General features: G+C 37.1%; 1 protein-coding gene across 2 annotated transcripts; it reads left to right on the plus strand.

Annotated features, from left to right (window-relative positions):
• Positions 1-1,872: 1,872 nt before the first annotated feature.
• LOC149026924 (transcription factor GTE1-like) lies at positions 1,873-24,188 on the plus strand. 2 transcript variants are annotated; one of them, XM_089157368.1, is made up of 10 exons: positions 1,873-1,973; positions 2,337-2,377; positions 5,486-5,626; positions 9,515-9,730; positions 11,738-11,815; positions 14,348-14,572; positions 14,729-14,827; positions 22,322-22,380; positions 23,007-23,157; positions 23,260-24,116. In XM_089157368.1, exons 3-10 carry the CDS (start codon positions 5,486-5,488, stop codon positions 23,422-23,424), a joined length of 1,134 nt encoding a protein of 377 aa, XP_089013494.1. In that variant the 5' UTR covers positions 1,873-1,973; positions 2,337-2,377; the 3' UTR covers positions 23,425-24,116. The 2 variants fall into 2 exon arrangements, with proteins under 2 accessions (XP_089013494.1, XP_089013503.1); XM_089157377.1 differs by lacking the exon at positions 9,515-9,730 and having other exon boundaries at positions 23,260-24,188.
• Positions 24,189-24,513: the final 325 nt, after the last annotated feature.

Raw genomic sequence — 24,513 nt, forward strand, 5'->3', positions numbered from 1 at the left:
ACGGTGGTCTAATCACTAGGGGTTGATGCTGAAAATTTCTCTAAATAAAAACCATCAAAGACTAACGGTGTTAATGATAGGGGGTCTAATTGATACATTCAATAACTCAGTGTATAATATTAATATTATGGGGTAAATCGATGGGGGTCTAATTGATACATTCAATAACTCAATGTATGATGTTACTATTATGGGGTAAATCCAAAGTACGAAATCTCGCCTAAATTCGTCGATTAGCTACTTGGCAAACTAGGCAAAATCTCACTGATCTCCCCGTTCAAATTTCCTAAATCTTGATTCTCAAACCAATCCCTATCATGGCACGCAATCACAGGGTCCCACCTACTTTTAAACTTCAAAATTTTCCAAACCCCAACCCATTTTCATAGTCATGCAACCCCAAGATAAGATATATATTATCTTTTTCATTTTTCAAAGTGAGGTTATGCGTGGGATAAGTTCGAATCAAACTCTAGTCTTCACATCTTATCATCTTCACTCTTCATTGATATTTTAAAATAATAGGAAGATGAGAAACAAGCGGTGGTTCCGGCGAAGGTTTCTATTTAAGGCAGTGGGTTCGGTGATTTCGACGTTGAGAGTAAAGAAGAAGTAAAGAACAAGTGAACAACAGAAGATTTAAAGGGTTTCAAGTATATTTCGCACCTTCTAAAATGTTGTTGGAGTTTGAGGTTCAGAGTTTGATTTTGTTGAGCTTGTCGTCTTTTTCTTCTTAGTCGGTCTTCTCCGTCAAAGTAAGGATTTCACCAGTGATGGAAGGATTTTGACCATGAAGCTCACGGTCAGCAACATTTTGTAGGTTCACTGTCAATTTGTGTGTATTTGTCGCAGATTCGACATTTTTCTGGCGATATTTAGTGATTTTTTGGCGATATTGTGTAGTTTCTCGGTGCAACTTTCAGTTCGGTACTTGCCAAACTGGGCTGGGCGAAATTTGCCGAAATTTTGGTGAGTTTCACATAAATGTTTTACTTTTACTTTTGGTAAATCAAGGGGTGATGCTTAAATTTTTTATTTTATTATTGTTAATTTTCACATTATCATATTACTATATACCTTGTCATATTATATCATGTCATATTATAAAACATCAGTTATGGACAATTTGTTGCATGCCCAAAATGCCCTTCCCCCAAAGAGACCTACCTACCCCCCCCCCCACCAACAACAAAGGATCTCACACACCTCAACCAAAGTACCCTTCCCTAAAACCAACATAAAAAGAACTATTAAAGTAATTAAACTAAAATATGATAAAGTGGTCCCACATGAGCCCATACAATATGTTCAACTAATGGAAAAGTGATCCAGACTTATTATTGGGCGCCTTAATTTTTAATCCTGGCTTTGCCTTATTTCTTACATCAAGATTTGAAAAGGGAAAAGAAGAAAAAAATGACCACGTGTCCATGAGGTTGTCCCAGTCTTAATACGAGTACGTCACCCTAGATGACCAATAGGGTCATCAGAGACCAATGTTGCACCGAGTCCGGATCCTCAACCCGTCGGGATAGCACTTTGTGCTCCCCAACGGCTTTACCACCACAAATTATAGGGGGGCCCACGGGTTGGGTGATTGGGATTTTTTAATATTTGTTACTTGTGGGGCCCACTGATTTTGTGGAGGTAAAACCGTTGAGGAGCTCCCCTGACTGGTGATGATCCGGATTCTGTTGCACCAGCCACCAAACTACCCAGGCGGCTAGGCCCGTGTCAAAATATCGATACCGCGTATCATACTGGAACTTGATATTGCTTATGTGTATCGTATTAAGTATTTTATACAGAACGATACGTACTGATTAATGTAGCGGATACGAAAGAATACCTAAAACCTCACAGAGGTACAAGTAGTAAAAACCAACACGGTGGTCGGGATATACTCATACCCTGTGGAGGAGACGTTCCCCAGCATTCTCTCGTTCCATCGGAGGCAAGAGCCCCAGGCACAGGTAAGCCTCTGCATGACCATTTTCGATCTCTCTTCTGCTACTTTTTATACCTGTCGGATGATTCCTGTTGTCTTTGTGTCATCCCGCTGTTTCGTCTGCTTGATTTCGGCTTGCTCTCTCTCTCGCAGTATCTGTCTGCTTACTTTATTGTCTCTCTGTGGTCGATTTCCGCTTGCCATGCAAATCAGTCTATTTCTCTCTCTCTTTACTTTATTATCTCTCTGAATTGTAGTTGATTTCTGCTTGCCATGCAAATTTGCTTATTGTCTTTCTGAATTGTGGTTGATTTTCGCTTGTCATGCAAATCGATCTCTCTCGGCTGAATACTGATCACTGAGTATAAATGGTTTGCTTATTTTGCAGAATTATTGCCTGAGATCGTGACACCCTAAGCCAGCAGACAGGTCTTGTTTTATAAACCTAGTTTTTTCCCCCTCATTTAATTTCCTCTTAATTCCTATGAAATGGTTGAATATTTTGTCAATATTGCATAGTTGTGAATCTATGCCTCGTTTTTACAAATTTCTGAAGCCGTTTCCTTGTTTGCTGTCAAATTTGTTGTCACTTATGTCGTCAAATTTGTTTCCATGCTAGTGACACATCATCCTTTTGATTTTCTTCAACTTTGTTTTTGCCGTCTCTGGAATATCTGTTGCTTCACTTTTGGAATTCATTGATATATGGGATTAGTTCTGTTGTCATCTCTGGTCCCGTCTCTGCTTGCAATATTCTTGCTGTACCAACTTCCTATTCTGCCCATTCTCTCCGTCTCTTATATTGAAACGTTTCTGCAATAAAAGTTGTTATATTGTACCCCATTAGAATTGTGAGATTGATATCTACAGAATTGTGCTAAAAATAGGGCGACAGTCATAGTTAGTAAGTTTGGATATGTACTGAGATTAATTAGTCCATACGTCAAGTAGTACGTTTTCAATAATTTGGCCCAATAAGTCGTGTACGACAATTGTTTACATGTTTAATACCTTTGATTTGAATAAGTATGGGAAAGGAGAGGGGGTTTAGTCTTTGTAAAAATCAAGAACAAACTGATTTTTCGCAATTTAATTCAGAGTTTTCATGCCTCCATAAACAAAAACCTTCCATACGAAAAAATAAAAATAAAAATAATTATAAGAAAACAAAAACCTAATTTGAGACCATTTTTTCTTTTGGATCTCTACAATCCAAGATAAATAAGGCAAATATGCAAAAAAATTATTTGTCATATAACTCATTAAATCCACAAAACATTGTTTAAAACCATAAAATGTAAAAATCATTTGTACATGATGTATTATGTTTGTCTCTATTCTACTATCAAACAATTCCAATATCTTACTGTATTTTGATGGGCCTCTGTTGTAATGTTCTATGATAATGTTTATTATCCTTCGCATCTCCTCTTATAAAAATAAACTCGTTGCTCCATTACCATCAAACAAGTGTAAGACCATGTTCAAAGGTTATAGAATTGAGTAATACATCCCTTCAATTTGCTCTAAACCATAATTTTGTATTATTTTAGTGACCATTACATCCAATTGAGACTTGTAATGCTTATTGGCCCTCCATTTTGATGATGCCACTTTAACTCTTAGGCCATCTTCAACATCATAAATGTATTTAAAACATCAAAAGTTAGAAGCAAATTTTATTTTGCATGGCTTTTCAACTCCTTGTGTTTCAACTTAGGACATCTTATAAAAAAGGAACTAAATAACTTACAGATGGATTGAATCATCCAACAAAGGTGACAGTTGACAATGAGCAAGTTACGAGTCTTGTGAGTTATGAATGAAGAAGAAAAAAAGAAATCAATGGGAATGAGGTTTGTGGATACATACAAGTATTAGGATTTTTCATGAACCTCTTGGCGCTTTTTTTTTCTTCAAATTTTTTAAAATAAAGCTCAAAATGAATTAATATTTCAATTAATACGCCAATTAAAATGGTAATTAACAAGGAAATCAATACAATATGGTCTCGAAGTCGGGTACGACAACAAGTGTATGCTTAGTATACGGGAAGAGTTTGTTTTTTCAATTATACATTCGGATATACATATCAATACGGCAATTAATGCGTGTATTTGCTAACTATGGCCACAATACAGCTAGGTTTCTGCATTCATATTAAAGCACTTTCCCACTCTCGAGCGGTAAGCCGTTGAGCTGGATGAGCCGCCTCATTTTCCCCAAGAGATCGGGGGATAGGTTCCGCCGTGCCTCCCCCAGGGGGGCGAGTCTCAATTTGAGGCCCATCATGCGGGCGGAAGGTGGCTTAGGAATTAGAAATCTGATGGACGTCGATAAATCATTCAAAAAAAGTGGAAGAGTGAGTGGTTCTCCACCCTTCCACATTTAGTTGGATTTTGGACACATGTTGATTCTGATGGTGCAGGATCTCCTTTTGAAGTTCATCAATTGAGAATATTTCTTCTTATCATTGAAGAACATACGTATTGGGGGACTGAGGGTAATCCTCACCTTTTCCAATTTTGCTTATTCTAGGACCAGCAATTAAACTTAAGATTTAGTGAGTGGTTGAATGATGTATATAAGGATTGTAAAAGGTTCCATAAAGAGAAAGCATCAGGTATGAGAATAATATCAATTAAACACAATTTTATTTCTGGTCATTAGAATTTTGTACTTGAGATGTAGGTTGGTGGTTAAGTCCTACTGCTACTTTATATTCTTGTTTTTCTGTTCGACATTACTACCTAGTATGGACAAGAAATCCTTCTATTTTTTTTGGTTGCACACACCAAAGAGAGATGATCCATACTCCCTAGACTAGGGGGTGTTGCTAGCAAGCTAGGATCAGATGCTGAACTATCACCTTCATATTTGTTCCTTTTTCCTTCTTCCGATAGAATGATCAATGATTTAAGCTTTTTATTTATATTATTGTTCCTTTTCAAGGATTTAAATTGTGTGTATATGCTTAAATAGGCAATCCGTGACGTTTTGGGGCAAAATTTCATGTCTTGGCTACCAGAATGGCCTTTTTGAAATTTTCTCTGAATTGGTCCAGATTTGGGTGGGATTTTGGCCATTTTGGCGGTACAATATTGCTTTGTGCCAGATCAAAATGGCCACCAAAGTCAAAATCTTGAACCTTGATCCAAGGAGGGCCCAATATCTAAATAGCTGATTGTCTGGATGCTTTTAAAGGTAGAGTTTATCCTACATCTAGATGAGAAAGGTTATGTGGACCAAAGCAGTACTGCTGTTTGAATTTTGGAGGATTAATGCCAGTCATCTTCTTTGATCTTCCTTATGGTTTATGTCAGTCAGCAGAATTCTCCTATGGATTTTTTCTTTTGCTTTCTATGACTGCTGGATGGCGTTAGTTATCTCATTTTTTCCCCTTGTTCCATCCCTTTTCCCATTTCTTGTTTGTTTTATTGGCAGTAATTCTACTATATGCTCTATATCGTGGAATAATAATTAGATAAATTTATGTAACTTCTCTTTGAGGGTGTTGTTCATTTCTCTCTGAAACAGATGGAACCCATTGATTCATTGATTCAAGAAAGAGTTCAAATGGATGGCCTTCTAATGGATATCAGAAAGGCTGAATGCGATGCTCCAGCGGTGGAGCTGTTAAGGCAATGTGTTGATGAAACGGTTGCAAAGCTTGATGAGGTAAGCTCTTGATTGGAAAGAAGAAACCAAACACTGCCTTCCACACCTGACTACACCCTCAAAATACCCCTCAACCCCCCCCCCCAAAAAAAAAAAAAAAAAAAAAAGGTCTGATTTTGAATTGGAAAAAATATATTAAGTTACTTAGTTGTAAAACCTGTCAGAAGCTCATATAGCTGATTCAACAATGTTATCTACTTACTATTCGTATGACCAAAGGAATCTTTTATGGTTTGATCTTGCTGAATTACTCTTAGGTGTACTCTTGTTGTAGCAATATTAAATATTTGTCAAGAATTTTTATTGTTGTAAGATAATGTAGATAATTTCATGTATTTCAGTCTATCAGGATATTTGGGGCTGAGGTTGAGACAAAAATGGAAATTTTGAGACATACAAAAAATTGGTAAGAAGAAGGATTCTCAATGAATTTGAGGTTAAAAGGTCAATGGGAGCTTGTTAAAGAAAAGCTTTGCTTGTTGTATGTGCTTCCATTTGCAGAGAAATTCCCATACATCATTTGACCACTCATTTTCCACTAAAGCTCAAGGGTGTTTATTTGTTTGTTCCAATACTGCGTGAAAATAGTGGGACTTTCCTTCCATTGGCCCATAATGAGGTTCTCGAATGTTAGGAAGGTATACTCACTTAAGACTTAGGAGCTTTTGAAAAGAGATCATGCATTATCACAGCCTATAAGGGTTGTATGGTAACAACGTCTCTGTTCCTTTTCCCTGTTTTTGGGTAAGAAATAGTTTTCACTGTTTCTAGGTAGGTGCTGAAATCATAAATGGTTACACGGGGGGGGGGGGGGAGTTTTAGTAACTTAAAAAAAGAATGAAACGGGGAAGAAACTTTGAGTTTCTAGGATTTCAAAATAGGAGGTCATGTTTTGGTGTCAAAAAGATTGGAATGCCTTGGTTGGAAGACGGTGTTTCTCCACCTTATCAAATTTTTTTTTTTTGTGGGGGGGGGGGGGTTGGGGGAGATTTTCAAAGTGCGCTCAAGTGTCAGGGTGTTTAAAAAAATGAAAAAAAGAAATACAAGAAACAGACTGGATTGCACATACATGATTTGGCTTTTTTTGTCCCCACAACCCCCAAAAAAAAAGAAAGGGGGGGGGGGACAAAGCCATACAACCCCTAAGTGTTCAAATTCTGTCCAAATGTGTAGGCATGGGCCACTACTCTTTTCCTCATTCAACAATCACTGGAAACGTGCAGAAAACTGATTCTGATTCTATTTATAGCACAATGATGTTAGATCTCACGATTCTACTGGGGGTGTGATATAACTGTTCCTATCTAGAACAACAACAACAACAGCAACAACAACAACAACAACAACAACAATAAGCCTTGTCCCAACTAAATGGGGTCGGCTATATGGATTCTTGCCCTCCAATCATTTATGTTCGAGGCCATGCTAGATACAAGGCCTAAGCTATACATATCCTTTCTCACCACTTCTCCTAAGGTTATCTTAGGTCTACCCCTAGCTCTTCTAGTTCCTTCAATATGGATTATATCACTTCTCCGTACAGGAGCATTTATAGGTCTCCGTTGAACGTGGCCGTGCCACCTCAAACGGCTTTCTCTAAGCTTATCACTTATGGGAGCAACTCCCAGACCAACTCTAATATGATCATTTCTTATCTTATCCATCCTAGTTTTGCCACTCATCCATCTTAGCATCCTCATTTCTGCTACTTTGAGTTTATCTATATGATTCTTTTTAATAGCCCAACACTCTGCACCATACATCATAGCTTGTCGAACAACGGTCCTATAAAATTTTCCTTTAAGCTTTAATGGAATACGCCGATCACATAAGACCCCGGACGCACCTCTCCACTTCATCCACCCTATTTTAATTCTTTGGGAAACCTCATCTTCTAAATCACCTCTTTTACTTATGATTGAACCTAGGTACCTAAAACAATCACTCTGAGGAATCTCTTTATCGTCAAGTATCACCACCTCATCATCTGCCCGATCATGACTAAAGTTACAAACTAAATATTCTGTCTTCGATCTACTAAGTTTAAAGCCTTTTGATTCCAAAGCTAATCTCCATGATTCTAATTTGGTATTAATCCCCACTTGGGTCTCATCAATCAACACAATATCATCCGCAAAAAGCATACACCAGGGGACCTCATCTTGAATGTCTTTGGTTAATTCATCCATTACCAGTGCAAATAGATATGTTCCTATCTAGAAATGTTTTTCAATTTATTTGTGTATATATATTGGGAGGTGCTGCGAATAACTTCTAAACTTTTAAGGGGCACAATAAAAAATAAGAGCATATTGGATGGGTTCTAATGGTAAATCCAGGCTGTGGGTAGGTTTTATTAAACTAAACTTTCCAAAACAAAAATAAAAAGGTGGGAAAAGAAGATCTGGATATTATTCACCAATTCTAGTTGCAGCAAATAGGATTTGACTCACCTGTAAGCTTGTTTGGATACTGTACACCGGGGGAACTTGGATATGACCCTTCAGATGGGGTCGGAACAATGAAGATACAACAATCGCTGCAAAAGCTCCTTGCAATCAGCAAATAGTAATCAATATTCAAGTCTTCCTTTACTCTCCAAAACGGGGCTTTTTGTGAGGCTTCAACCAGCCTATACAAACACAAAATTAAATAAAAGCTAAAACTAATTTGAACTCACAAAAGTAAGCTAACTAATAGGTGCCTCAGATCAACTTCTTACTCCAGTTATATTTGAAAAGCAGTTCCCAACTTGTAGCTTACTATATAACTGACCAAAACTAACTCTAGGCAACTTTTTTTTTGAATGAATAAATAATTATATTAAAAAGCGCAAGGAAACAAGAATCCACCCTTCAAATGGAAGGGTGGAAAGAAGAATTGAGACCCCAGGAGACAACAATGAGCATGTTCCTTGGGGAGTCAGCAACCGGTGGGTGGGGGGAAAAGGAAAGCCTAGCCAAAACATCAAAATGGATGGCATTCCAAATTGAGTTAAGAGAGTGAGATTTGGAAGTCCGTCGCCTAAGATTGCGCTCCCACCAAAGATGATGGATAGTGGCTCTGAAGACTAGCCTACCAATTAGGTCACAAATGGAGGGGCTAGAGAAATTCTCAAGATCCAGGACCAATCTTGAGCAAAACCTAATGAACGCTGCGACCGGGGCCAAATAGCAGCAAGGGCTCTTCTCCAAAGGGAACTTGAGAAGGGCCAAAGAAAGAAAAGGCGCTCGAAGTCTTGTGAACCATTCCAACATAGGATGCAACTGGGGTTAGCTGGGATGACGGCCAATGAGAAATGATTGGGCAACTTAGAAGTCCTAATTTTGTACTAAAGGAATATTGCCCTTAGCCTGAACTGAACAAGTTATTTTCATTCTTGGACCTTGTATCCTCATTTTGGTTCATAAAGAGGCTAATCACAACTAAAACCATGGGATTAAAGGCCCATAACTTGTACAACCCACCACCCAGATTGAGGGTGCTTCTGCATTGTTCCTGTTGCTTTTTTTTATCTAGTCTTTAATGGTCATTGACTTAATATCTATTGAACCACAACTTTTCATGCTTTGGAAATGCATCTGTTATGCACTGCATGTTCTTTTCAGTACCAATCCTTCTTCAACACATTGAAAACTTCTTAACTATTTGGAGACTATCATGCAAACATCTCTACACTTCATTGGTTGAAGATTACTGATTAATCAATCAAATTGATGTAGTTTTTCAATTATTATTTTCAGTGGGCATTATAGCGCTAATTGTTTTCTCTTTTCAGCTTTGTTTTCTTTTTTAACCCTGCCCACTCTTTTTCTTCCTTTATTCTGTTTCTCTTTCTAGACACTCCCAAGTGGATTGTTATTATATCTTTTCTTAATTAATTTTCAGATTGAGCAAAAAGTGAATGAGGTGGAACAGTTTTATTCATCTCCAAATAAAAAACAGTCAAACAGCTCTAAATGTGGCTCAATTGCAAAGGATAGGGACAGGGAGAAACCAATTCCTAGCATCAAGAAGCAGCAACAAGATGCAGCACATAGAGAGTTGGCTAGTGCAAAAAGGATGCAAGAGCTTATGCGCCAGTTCTCCACAATATTGCGGCAGGCAATTGACAGACCTTGCACTTGTTCCTGTAATTATGATCCTGTTCTTTTTAGAGGGTCATCTCGTCAATGCAGTATTATTCTTTAAATCGATTAAGAAATAAGAAGTAAAGTTTTTGTTTTACTGCTTTGTGGAGTTCAAAATATTCGTGTTTTTGTTTTTCCCATTTGACCTTTTCTTATATCTATAATGCTCGTTCTCTCAAAATTGTTGTAACACATCCAATTTCAGAAATATATGATGCTTATCATTTTCTTGGATCTACCATAGGAAATAATTTATAATACTAAAATTGGTTTTCTCCTGAAAATGTATGCTTGTTTTGTTAAGTGTGCTCTGATGTGTATTGTGTGCATTAGTCTAATAATGTTGCCTTATCAAAGATTAATTAAGGTTTAGGTGATTGAATCCATTCTATAGCTTATCAGGAGACAATTTTGCTGCAGCCATTATATTTTATCCACCCAAAGAGCCCAAACCCAAAAGATAAACATTATTTCTCTTTTGATAATCTTCATTGGTCCCTTTCCCTTTTCTTTTCTTTTTATTTTATTATTTTATTATTTTTTTGGGTTGTTTTTTTTGTTTGTTGGGGGGGGGGGGGGGGGGTTGTTCTAGAAATGAGGTCTGCGTATGGATTGGTGTCCTCTAAACAGAAAGGGCCCGATCTGGGTAGGAAAATTCAGACAACTCAAACATGATTTGCCTGAGTTTGAGATTGTGAAATTTAATAAAATATACTGATTTGGTTGTGGTTAATGTTTACTTAAGTTGGTAGGGTACTTATCATGTATCTATTAGATTTCTACTTCAGATCTTGTGTGTCACATTTTTGGAGTTAAACTTGGCATAATTCTTAGGAACAAGTATATTATTAATGCAGCCTTTCAGACAAAACCAGGTCTGAAATGGATTTTAGACCCTTGACCAAGATCCAGGTTCAACCAAGTTCAATTTGGACAAAGAAGCAGAGAAATGTGATGTTATCCTATCTGGGCCTGGATTTGTCCTTAACTTTAGCCATCCCTGCTAATGAGACGGAAGATACCAAAGAAAGGCCAGCCAAAAAGGAACTCCATGTATGTCCACTATGTGAAACTCTTTTTAGGTGGTGGGCTTGTCTCATTTTTGTGTTGTATGTAGCCCCTCAAAGTGATGTTCCTGGACTGAAGTTACTAAATGACCAGTCCTAAGCTTCTTGTTAGAAACAAGTTAATATAACTTCTCAACTCAGTGTCCTATCCAAGTTCCAAATGTGTGAGACTGGATTCATGGGCCAAACATCATAGTCATCCTTAAGAGTGTCAAACCTCACCTTGCAATGTGAAAGGCATTCTCTGTGCATAAGGCTTCTGCCACTGTTGGGTTCATGAGAGTGTCATAATGTACGCAGCCTTGCTACTGTTTTATGGAGATGGATGTTTCCAGACTTCAACCTATGACCACTAAGTTGCAATGGACCATTTTTACCATTTTGCTGAGGTTCACCCTCCGTCACCTTCCAGTGTGTTCTGTAAAAATAGAATCTATCTATACCAAGCAGAGCATCTGATAAATGTGTTATGCTGTCAGCTTCCATATGTTTTAGATGCCGGCTAATGGAAATTATATTAGCCAGTCAACTATGACTTGGTCACATGGCCAAAACAGTAAAAGAATAAATATAAATAATAAATAAATAAAAGTTAACCAAGTTACCTCCATATAGTCAGAATCAATATGCAGAACATGATCCATTTGTTGTCTCAGCTGCATCATGTTAATGTTTAATCTGTATGTGGATATGTAGCAAGAATAAAGGTATGATTTCTTCTTGCATATTTTGTGATCCAAGAGATATACTGCCACACTTGCAATCTGAGATCTATTTCTGTTGAAGTATCAACAGTCTTCCCCTTAAAGGTGCCTAAATGCATGGGATATAACTCTATAATTATTAGTTAGAAGCTTAGAATGTAATATATTTCTGTCATTGAGGACTTATGTATCACTGACTGTTGTCATCAGATCACACAGCACAAATGGGCAGTCCCCTTTCTGGAGCCTGTAGATGTTGCCGGCCTTCGCCTACATGACTACTATGAGGTAATTTCTTTCACTTTTCTTTTTGGCTCTTTTCTCCATATTTTTGCTTTAATATCAAGGATAGTCAAGGCAACCTTATCATTGATGATGGCTAACTATTTAAGCACGTGGGCACTCGCATATGTACATAAATGACTAGGCACATTATTGCATTGTCATTTTGGCAAGTTGACCGTCCAACAATATCTGTATATTGCTCTTTGTTCCTCATGTTTTTTTTTTCTACCTGAGGAATGAGGTTTGCCTAAGCAACTAGGTGTAGTCTGACCTGTTATTTTTGGCTACATGACTGCTGAATAAATAGAAGTGTTTCTCTGTGGCTGTTTGTTTGTTTTGTCTTCTTTTTTTGTTTTGTTTTGTTTTGTTTTTGTTTTTGTTTTTGTTTTTGTTTTTGTTTTTTTTTTTTTTTTTTTTTGGAGTGTGTATTTTTGGTTTTTTTTGACACATGGTACATATTTATATGATATCGCGTTGTGTGTGTGTGTTTGTTTGGTTGTGTACTTTTGGTTTTTGTGATGTATTCATTTGACACATGGTACATATTTATATCGCGTTCCCTTTTAATTTAAAAAAAATAAGGAGAAAAATTAATGGGGAAAAATAAGCTTTTGCTCATTGGGCAATTTCTGGTTCCTAACAAAATGGGAAAATTAATCTAAATGTTAGATGTGTTAGAGGAATCCAAATAAATGTAATTTATGGTAGATATGGCAGGAGATATGATCAAATTTGATGTCACATTCGATCCGCTGATAATGCACATTTATTAATTTGCTATCACACTTGTGCATCTCGTTATCCTTCACCCTGTGCTTAGCCCCCTGACTCCCCACCTCCCACAGTGGGGTTTGGGCTTATTACTATTATTCCCATCTCCTTGGCCTATATCTTTAATCAAACTCTCCCACCATAAACCTTTTCTCTGATGAACTTCCTCCTAAGGAGGGGGTTGTATGGGGACTTACTCAAGGACACAACAATGGAACAACAGCAGCTTCACCCCCCCCCCCCCCCCCACCAAAAAAAAAAAAAAAAAAAAAAAAAAGAGAAAAAAAAAAAGAGAGAGAAAGAAAGAAAGAGCCTTATTCCCAACTAATGGGGTTGGCTACATGGATCATTGCCTTCCGATCAGCTCTATTTGAGGCCATATAAGATACAAAGCCTTGTAAGTTAGAGAGGGATTTAGGAAAAATATGTTTGACTATGCTTGTTTGCAATGAGATTATAACATTGCTTTTTGCTATCTTAGTATTACATACTTCTTTTTCCTATGAGGGTGAATCATGGTATTTCACATGGACAATGACAATTGTCGAACAGGCATATGATAATCTATAGCTTATTTTGAAAATACCTAAAATAACTTTTGAGAATAAGACAAGGGGAAAAAGACATTAGGTTACAATTTCTTAGTTCACCTATTTGGTGACAGACTGACTATAAGTTGCACTCTATATAGAACATAGTTGTCAAAGCGGTTTTTCAACTGCTTTATTTTCAATCGCTTAATTGACGCCCAATCTGCAAAGGAACTCCAAGGCCCAAAGTGACATAGAACCTATTTTTTGCTATGGGGGCACTGCCCCCACACCCCTGCCGGGGATCCCGTACCCGTTGGCAACAGAATGTGAAGCATGAGCCATACTCAACATCAAGAATCAATGAATCAGTAAATGCCTAGGTGGACGCTTTGACAACCATGGTTTGATGAGATGAATTTATGTTTATGTTCTTTTTTTAAATAATTTTTCATAATTATGATATTCTTGAATGCTTGTTTTTTTGGATGAATGTGACTATTCAACATTTGTTTAGCTTATTATAGAAAGTAGTTGTATTGAAAAGTAATGTAAAAGTAGTTGAATTGAAATTTTTTGACCCAACCGCTTTGATTGCCTTATTGCCGCTTAGGCGCCGCTTTATTGCCTAGGCGGAGCTCAAATCGCCTTGCCTCCTTGACAACCATGATATAGATGCATAAAACTATAAATCATTCTATGGAATTATGGGCAGTTCAAACTTATCAGTTATCATGCTTTGGAACATCGAACCGACCAAATTTTGGATTGTCTGAATAGCAGGTGTAAGAAAAAGAAAGTTTCCAGAAATTGAAGATATGTCAATTATTTGTGGAAATATATTGCTGGAATCCTTTGTAATGGAAATAAATATTGTGATCGGTCATGAATTCCTCGCTACTTTGTTGAAATACTCAAGCAATCTTGCTTGGTGGTTCTGAAAATAAGAATTGTACAATCAAATCGTAGGGAGCACTACCCTTTCTACAGGCATTGAAAATCTACTACAATGTGTGGTGACTTAATTGTTTACTTCTTCAAGAATCTATTCATTGATTACACAAGTCTAGATTGTGTTTTTTCAGATTAAACATAGTAGTTAGTGATTCCATTCCATCACTTGAGGGAATGTGTCCTTGTTCATGTTAATTTTTTTTTCTTCATTTATAGTAGCAATTTTTGGGTGTTTTAATTGTAGGCACTCAATTAATTTGTCTCAAGCTGTGTATGCCAGGTTATCGAGAAGCCCATGGATTTTAGTACAATAAAGAATAAGATGGAGGCCAAAGGTGGTTGTGGGTATAAGAATGTCCGAGAAATATATGCTGATGTGAGGCTGGTTTTCAAGAATGCGATGACATATAATGCTGAAGCTCATGATGTTCATGTCATGGCCAAAACTTTGTTGGCGAAATTTGAGGAGAAGTGGTTAAAACTTTTACCAAAAGTTATTGAGGAGGTAAAATTCACTTGTAATTCTTACAGTAGATTCACGTATCTTGTCATTTCCTTCTAAAATATACTTTTTTTTGCTTCTATTTCTTGACTCGGATTTTAGAATAAAATGAAGATATTATGAGGTCACTTGTTCACATCCAAACCTGATTACTTGCAGGAAACACTGAGAAAAGAGGAGGAAGCAGAGGCCTCGTCAAACATGCAGCTTGCTCAGGAAGCTGCTCATGCAAAGATGGCTAGAGATATGAGTAACGAGGTAGGTCAAAGTGTCAAAACTTTTCCCAATTATAAATGCATATAAGATATCTTGGATGGGACGCATGAAAACCTGTTGTTCTGAGCTTGTTGACACTTTTTAGTTTTTACTCCATTATTCTGATGGGATGATAAGACAGTCGGTGAGTAAAAGGTGGATCAGTGTCAGGAATCTGTAAGTTCCTATCAGTGTCCAAAGGATTCTGTAATTTCCTGTATTTTCTGCCATAGACATTGTTTGCCGAGTCTGACAAGGACATCCTTTTTGGGACTAGTGGATAATTTGAGTTCCCAACATGCTGGGATACTTAAAATTGAAATATTTAGTTTTATTTATTTTAAGTTGGGGGTGGGGGTGTGGGCAATATGCAAGCCCTAGTTTCCAATGTCCGTCTTGAAGGAGCTAACTTTTTAAAAATTACATGCCTGATTGTATTAACCTCTGGAAATCTGTTGATGTTGCTTCTCAGACCCCTTTTTTTATATTGAAAGGGTTCCCTTGTTGCTGCCCAGAGCTGAGTGCACCATTCTTATCCCTCCCTTCTGATATCTTCCTTTTCCTATCTCAGATATCATCTATCTTCCTCTTCTACAATCCCCCTTGTTATTTATCGTCTTCTGCTCTTAAGTTTCTGGTACAACCAACCATATCGATCTGAGAAGAGAAAATTTAAATCCTTTCATGAGTAGCCTTTTTGGCCAAAACCTTAGGTTAAGATAGTCCTAATAAAAGAATCAACCTCAAAGCTGAGAAGCCAGCGGGAGATCGATTGCTATCAAGAGCAATAGAATAATGAAGACAAAATAAAAATAAGTGTAATTTTCATTTGGACCCCCTGAGCTTTGATTCAGGTCACGTTTAACCCAAAAAAGATGATGTTTTGTATCTACCTCCCCTGTGGTATTCAAAAAAAGCCAATTTAAGGAGACATCAATTTTTTTATGGCTCATGTACCCTTATATATGTTCAATATTTTTCTTTTTTGATTGTACAGCTGGTTGTCAGATTAGCATTAAATATATAAGTTTTGATCTGACAACCCTAATGAAAAAACTGAGGTATGGCTGCAATTATAACCTCTTTTTTTTTACAATCAAGAGCTTCTTAGATTCTAAATTTACAGAATCAAGCCCTTGGCTGAAACTAGGTGAAAGCCCAAAAGTTGTCACTGAAACTCATCCGCCAGCAAGGAGAGGAAGACAAAATCATAGTTTAGATTTTAGGTATTCTAACAAAGACACGACTCACCAGGAATAGAAAATAGTCAACGGGACAAACAAAAGCACAATGAATATCCCACAAAAAATCAGAGAACATGAAATCGTCAATGTTCTCTTTATTAGAAAAAATCATCAATCTTGACTGGTAGCCAAGAGAATAACAGACCACAAAGCAAAAGAAAACAGAGACAGACAAGCTCTTCCCATGCGCAGATGATTCTTTCCATAACTCGCGTTCAATCTGATAGCATTGCGTGTGAACTGAAAAAATGTTTAGGTATGAAAAGGCTAGATATGGAGAATCATTTCCTACCTGATTCAGGAGTCGAATGCCAACACTAATCCTGGAACCGATATATGATGAAAGGGAGGAAAGATCATGCTTTAAAAGGATCAAATATGGAACCTTGTGGATACGAAGGGGAAGAAGAATCAAAGCAAAGAGCACACAAAGGAGAAATCAAGCTCAGAAAGAAGAATGGATCGAAACTTCTTTAAAGCAATTGAAGTCGCAAAGAAGTACTAGAAATCAGCTGAAATTTTCAAATAGAAAAATCTAAACTATGATTTTGTTTTCCTCTCATTGCCAGCATATGGATTTCATCTAGCATATGGATTTCAAGACGACTCTTGGCCTTCCATCCAATCTTAGTGAAGGACTTGATTTTGTAAATTTAGAATCTAAGAAAGCCTTGATTGTAAAAAAGAAGTTATAATTGCACTCAATACCTCAGTTAATTTTATTAAGAATCGTTGGATCAAAATTTATAATGTGATGCTAATCTGTCGGCCAACTGTACAATCTCAAAAATAAAAATTTGAGTATATATGAGGGTATTTTGGTCAACGAATATTGATGTGTCCTTAAATTGACTTTTTAGGATACCACAGGGGAGGCAAATGCAGAATATCATCCTTTTTGGGTTAAAAGTGACCTGAGTCAACCTCAGGGGTTCCTTACCCTGGAAATAACTTCTTCTTGTTTCCTTTATGCATATGAAAGAACATAAAAGAGAAGAGGAAGGATAGGTAATGGGCTATCTCAGCCTTGGGTCTCTTCCACAGCTATATTTTTTTCTTGAACATAGATTTTACTCCAAAATCCTTCTTTCTTTTGCAATATAAAGGCCTATTTACAGCTTGACTAAAGCTTTACTACAAATAGAAACTTAATAAAATATAAATTACTAGATAAAAACTTAGCAAGTAAAATTTAAACATCAAAATAGAAACCCCTAAAATAGTGAAGAACTGAAACTAGAAACTACCCAAGATTCTATTGTAAGGAAATAAAATATGCTTTCCAGAATTTGAAATAGAAACTTAATGTTAGGTACTTGAACATGTGCAAAAAGTTCCGAAGCTTATGGAACTAGTTGACTCCAGCCCCTTAACTTATCTCATACTAGGCTGACCCAATTTAGTACCCATATATCAAAGTGGGCTCTATTAGGCAAATAATGTACCACCAAACTACTGTAATTATTGTCCTCGACGGCTCTCACTCTAGGCAGCTCACTCTTTGGTAATAGATGGCCCTCTCCAAGTGGCTACCCTCTGCCCACACTCCCCCCTCCTTTTTAATTAATGGTAGGTAGCCTGTTGTTGATTGCTCCCAATCTACTCCCAAGTAGCCGTTCTTCTAGGTAACCTTTTCGGGTTTTGAATCTATGACATGGTACCGAGGTTCCAGCTCTAGTTTCAAAGGTGAGGTACTTGACCAATGCATCAAAATTTTTGAAGTTGATGGAATGAGTTGAATCAAGTCTAATCTATCCAATCAGAGGCTAGTTTAATTTAGTACCATACACTAGAGCGGGCCTTATTAAGCGCATAACACTAAACTAGGAAAGCATTAAGATAGAATCTCTTTCACTTTGATGGGTCCACAAATCCTTATAGAAAGCATCGCTAACAAGGCAGATATTGTCCATGGCACTCTTCACATGGACAGTGTTTTAAACTGTTTTTTTTCTCTGTTCATGCTTCTATTTGAAGTAGCGCTGCCTTATGTGATGATCCATTGAACCAACAAGAACTCACCATATCATCAAATTAGGTTCCTTTTCACTACAGTCACATCCCACAGCCATACTGGTCTGGTTTTAGGCTTGTTTCTACAGGTATATGTCATCTTGTGAAGTTGTAATCTACATCAACTCATTAAGCCCGCTCATAAGCTATCTTAATCCAAGGTGCTTATCACCCTAAGCAACCCCTGTTGTGAGGACCAAGGGCCTTTTTGGTATCAACTCTCATTCTCTGTTTTGCCTATGTAAAAGACATGAATGCAAGAGTCCAGAAAAATGGTTTGGTAACTTTTGTCCAGAATAAATTATGTCATCAAAAATAAGTTTGGTATGTCAACATGAAAAATTGATATAAATTTTTATATTTGATAATAAATGTTGAGAACAGATTGTCAAGGTTTGGGAGTGAGAAAAAGAGAAACAATAGGGTTTTCATAAAAAGAATGTATATTTACTATTATATCCTCAACTTGCATTTGGATTTTAAGTGGCTTGCATGAAAATGAATAGAATGGGTTTTTGACCAAGAATCCATAATAGACAAAATATCTATTATGGATTTTGGGTCTTCTTTTTCTATTCTTTTAAGTGAAAATAAGGTAAATGAGAATGAGAAATGCCAAAAACAGCCCCAAGTCAAAGCAAGGGCATTTTTCCCTGGCTACCACCAGATCTGGCTTTGGGCCTCTTTGGTTTGTCTTCTGCTAGTTTATTTCAACTTTTACTTGTGTATTTGAGAGACCATGGAGTATGGTTGCTACTTCCCAAGTATTATAGTGGAATATTTTCAGATGAGAGAGAACTCTAAAAAGAATGAAAGCCCTGTTCTCCGCCTTGTTCGGTTAACAAAAGGTTGAAGACAACCTTACAGTTGTGTTTCTATTTCCCTTTATAAGTTCATTTGCAGGTCTGTCCCTCATCTTCTCCTATCAACCCTTATTGCCATTATTTATTCTTTTCTTGACTCCCATTGACCACTACCCTGTTATAAACTTCTACGTAACCAGCCTGCCATTGGTTTTATAAACTTCCACAAATGCCGTCATTCCTTGTTATTTGGCATTTTGGCTATTTGAGTGGACCCCCAAGTGATCCATTTTCAGTTTGCTGAAACCAGATCTGCATTACCTTGTCTCTCCCCTCTCTCTTGGAACATCAACTGTGGATGGTTCCACCTTGAACTCCTGACATAACCAGCCAAAGATAGCCCAAGAAGAGCCCGAAGGGACCCAAGCCCACTTGAGAATGCAAGCAAGTCCTGGGGGGGGGGTCGAACCAGCACAGGGGCAACTTGGTCATTATTCAGCCCTGGTTCAAGTCCTACCTAGTTGGAATGAGTCCTCCAACTACTTTTGTGGAGTTATTTCCTATTTTTATTTTGTTATTTGGAGTCCCAATTTAGAAGGTATTAGAGAGTTTTAGTTTAAGTAGAAGTTGGTTGGTTGCGATACAATTCCTTATCGGGGTTCTTATCTCTTAAAGTTTGTTTTTATTTAGAAGTTAGTTATTTGAGTCCTTAATTAGTAAGTCGTTATTTACTTAAAGAGTCCCAAGTGTTAGGTGGATCCCTATCAGTTGAGGAATCCTAAGTTGAGTCAGTTTTGTTTTGAAGGCTATAAACATGGTGGGAGATCTCGCTCTCGAGCTCGAGTGAGATCTCGCCTCTCCAAAATAGCGAGATCTCGGTCCATCTCACTCGAGATCTACCAAAATTTTGGTGTAATCTCGGTGGGTTTTAGGGCCCTAGTTGGGCTGAAATTTGGTATTTAGCCTATTTAAGGCCTTTTAAACACATTGGTGGCCTTAGATTTGTGAGAAAATAACCCTAAATATGTCTTCTAAGTCGACCCTATGTGTAAAATCAAAGTGCTGTGAAATGCAAGGTTAGACAACATGTAATGTAGAGATATCAAGTAATTCATGTTATCAACTATAAAGTATCAAATACATTACACATCAAACTATCAAAGAACTTAAATGTCTTCAAAATTTTACAACCATAAGAAGTTTTAGACTTCTAGTAAGTCATAAATCATAGTCCATAAGTTCACAATCACAAGAGTATGTGAGTAATAAGATTACAAGACTACAAGACAGCAAGAATATCACTCAGCATTCTGCATCAACTGATTTTGAACGGTGGCCACATATGACTCCCAAGTCAACTCATCACTGTAGTATGTCACATATCGGGTTTAAATGTCACATTAAATTGGTTTCCATGAAAGTGTAGATCAAAGCTTGTGGATCTACATATATTTACATTAGACTTACACACCCATTGTAGAACATTCTATTTGAAAAAAAATTCAAATTTGGGGGAAAATCTTACCTTTGTTGAAAATCTAGTTGAAATAAGCTTGAATGATGATAATTTGATGTTGTAGATGTCTTAAAGATGTTTAGAAGTTGAATCCCCAACAATTCCGGCAAAAAATCAAGTTTCTGGCAAGTTTTTATGGTTGCAGCGAGAGAGAGGCGAGATCTCGGCGAGATATGGTGAGATGTGGCGAGATCTCCCATCTCGCAGATCTCGCCTCTCCTCTCGTTTCGCTATCTCAAAATAGAGAGATATCTTGCGAGATCTCCCACCATGGCTATAACTAGCCTAGAGTTGATGTAGTCAGTAGCTGAATAAAATTTGATTGAAGATATAGACTGTGAGAGTCGTGGGATCCTTAAGGGTGACCTGCAAGTATTCACTATTGTTTCTACAATTCTAAGTTCTTCATCTACCGCTTCAGCATCAAGCAGCAAGAGTTAAACTTCAGTTTACAAGTAAGTACTGTGCCTCCTCCTATTGCCTTGACCTTGAAAGCTACCCCAACCCCATCACGAACACCCCCTGCCCCTTCCCCTTCAGTTTCAGCCATGGTTGGCAAAGTGTCCGCCTTGTTTTGAACCGCTTTGTTAACGTGCAGTTTTTTCCGCTTTGTGCGCCTTATTGCAGCCTAGATGCCAAAGTGGTTGCTTTTTTGACATTTTGTACATAATAATTTTTTTTAAAATCAAATTTTATTCTACAAAGTCGTATACGAACTTAATAGTTAGTCATTTTGGAATCGGGAATCAATGAATCATTAAAGGCACTTATTTGGCATCACACTATTATAGAGGTAAGTAAAAATTTTAAATTATTACTTCTGTTTTCATACTTATAATTTGATATAGTTCAGTCATTTGTTATGATGCTTGATGAGATGAACTTATGTTTGTGTTCTTTTTTTGACAATCTTTCATAATTATGATTATTGAATGCATTTTTTTTAGATAAATGTGATTTTTGAATGTTTATTTGGCCTATAATAGAAATTTATCAATTTAAAAGTAGTTGTATTGAGAAAAAATTTACCAACAGCTTTGGTCGCCTAGTCGAAACCCCAATCGCTTTGGTCGCCTTGGCAACCATGGTTTCAGCCAGGATCTACCCATCCCAACCGTAGCCCTCCCCGTTCCTTTCATCTTCCCTCTGATACAGCACACCTCTCCCCTGTTCCACCTTGATGCCCAGCCCCTTTAGACCCCTTTTAACCTCCCGTAGGATCGCCCCAAGCTGTACAACCTATTCCTACAGTTATTTGCCCAATCAGCCCTATTTACCCAGCCTGGAAAATTTTGCAAGTAATCTTTTTGTTGAGATTTTCTGCGGAATTTTAAAAACTGAAAATTGATCAATTTCAGAACTGAATCACCAAGTACAGTAGTAGTTTGAGCCTTAGAATAACACATAACCTCCTGTTTCCTCCTTCCCCCTTTGCTGGAAATCCTAGGCAACCCCAGGAATCCAGGAAAATTACCAAACTACCCCTAGCCCTAGATTCAGGGTTACATTAACTCCTTTGAGGTCCTTGGTACAGGCCTGATTGCAAGAGTTTGAAATCTGCGGAGAGTACAACTGCTGAAGCCACATCTAGAAATCACACAATCATCACTAGTGGAACTTCAGGAGAAAGAGGCAAAAGGCACAGTGTGGACCGCTGAAGTAACAGCCTCAACTGCTGCACTTTACTAAATCCCTTTCCCACAAAGCCCCCATTGCTACCTCACCCCTGTTTTCCCTGTGAAAATGATCATGCCTCTTGGACCTGCTTCTCCCTCCTTTTCCTACTTTATTTTTATCTTGTTGCTGAATTCTCAAAACAAGTAAAAGAAAGCAATTTCAGTTTTAAAATATAGTTTGTTCTTACAGTGTTCTGTTTCAGTCTTTGCAAGGATCTGATCTGTTCTGATCTTTATTTTTTCAGCTTTGTGTGGTCGATTTGGATCTAGAGGGACTCAGAGATATGGTGATCCAAAAGTGCAGGTTTATTACTTCAATGCATATTCTGACTTTGTAAATATTATTTGTATTGTTCTATGGTGTAAATTTGACTTCATTCTGTATGCATTGGCTTTCCATGTTATAACGTAAAATTGAATACAGTTATTTAATGCATTCAGCTTGTTGGATTATTTTACACTAGTGGTGATGAACGCTAATCTGGAGTTTTGGTGTTTTTAATGCCAAGAAGATAGTCTTGCCAAATTTTGATGTCTTTCCAGATGGTATTAGGGAAGGATCTAATTTAAGATGAAATGTTTTCATAATTATGTGTTTGGGAATAGTGCAGCAACATCCTTCATTTGAAGATATGTCAAAATTTTATTCTTCAGGTGTTTAATGCCTAGACTTTTCAGCAGTTGTCAGTGCAATGAAGGAATAGTGGTAGCAACTCTGTTCTTATGTTGGTTAAATGAGAAATAACATGATAGTGGCTATTGTATCGGTGGACGAGTTGTGGACAACTTCAAAATTTAGTGCCAGTTACCACATGGGATTTTTGGACGTCACCAGGACATCATCTTACTTACCTATATGTGGAACAATATGATTTACTTATCTTATTTGATTGTGTAGAATATAATAGTGCCATAAATTATTTTTTTCAGAAAAATGTCAACGGAGGATAAAAAGAAACTGGGTTCTGGGCTAAGTCGATTGGATCCTGAAGATCTCGAGAAAGCATTGGAGATTATTGCTAAGAAGAACCCAAGTTTCCAAGCCACAGCTGATGAAGTGGAACTGGACATGGATGCTCAGGTATTTATTGGTCTATCTTTGGGGATGGTATCCCTTGATTGTCTCTACTTGATCAACTAAAGTTATTTTAGTCCTAATTTTTCTTTTCTTTTCCATATGTAGAGCGAGTCAACATTATGGAGGTTGAAATTTTTTGTTAAGGGGGCATTAGAAAGTAGTGGGAAGAATACTGTGAACGTGGGAAGCAGTGAAATATACAAGAGAAAAAGGGAAATCTGTGATGCTCTTGCCAAGACTGCAAAAAAGAGAGGTAAAAAGAACACTTAGATTATATAGATTTGCAGTTTTGCTCATCTGTTTTAGCTCTAGCAGTGGTCGTATGATGTTAAGAGATGGAGACTATTTTCATGAACAAAGTAATTTTGTGTTCCACCATTCTAGATTGGTCTGAAAATCTTTTGAGAGTTGTACAGCCTAGATGTGAACCAGATGATGCTTAGTATTTATTTTTCCTGTCTTATGTGAATAAAATTTATAAAGAAATAGAGGAATGGAAATAATTGTTTACTTGAAAGTTGATTATTTTCAGAAGAGTCAACTAAAATAGCAGTCTTGATTAAGCCAACTTTCCTGGCCTGCATTGTTGTGCTTGTGCCAGATGAATGAGGTGTTCATGTGTGAAGGTTCCACCACAAGTTTAGTCACATTTGAAATTTTTTTTCTTTATTTTCACATGTGAAATCCTTTTAAGCCGAAACAGATTGGATTCTGGGTTTCCAAAATTTCAGTTTTTCCCAACCTGCCATTCCAACAACCCTTTTTCCGAATGCAACAAACTGGCAGGTTGCACCATTTTCCAAATTCCTCAAATTTTGAGGAAATGTTGCACTATGCCTATAATTCACCATATAGTGAAGATTTAATCTTTACCAATTACCCTCCTCAAGTGTACGGAGCATCATCGAAGGTCGGGAAATGAATTTAACCTGAGAGCAAGAAAATGGATTTGAAAATTTATTTTATTTATTTTTTTATATCCTTGTTTGGTCAATATTGGCACCTTTTTAGTGCGTTTGCTTATGTGATTACATGGATTTCAGATCTGATGCACGATCCCGATTTACATTAGTCATTTGCTAGTAACTTTTGTTAATTGATTCATGTCAAAATTAAGAATCACATGGAGTGATGGATTTTTCTCAAAAACTAGAATTTTTTTTGAATTTCATGGTTGAGGTCAATCCCCTAAATTATTCTAAATTTATCCTGAAGAAAGAAAAACCCTTTTCAGGATCAATGAGAGCATCAATACAATTAACCAACTGTAAAAAGATTTTATCCTTAGAGGAATTTATGCAAAGTTGAGTTAGTCTAATCAGCCTAATGAAGGTAACAAATGCAACTCGTGTGTTCTTA

This window comes from Hakea prostrata, chromosome 1 (genome assembly GCF_041222555.1).
Source record: "Hakea prostrata isolate BN-2017 chromosome 1, UWA_Hpros_2, whole genome shotgun sequence".
In the NCBI taxonomy this organism is placed as follows: domain Eukaryota; kingdom Viridiplantae; phylum Streptophyta; class Magnoliopsida; order Proteales; family Proteaceae; genus Hakea; species Hakea prostrata.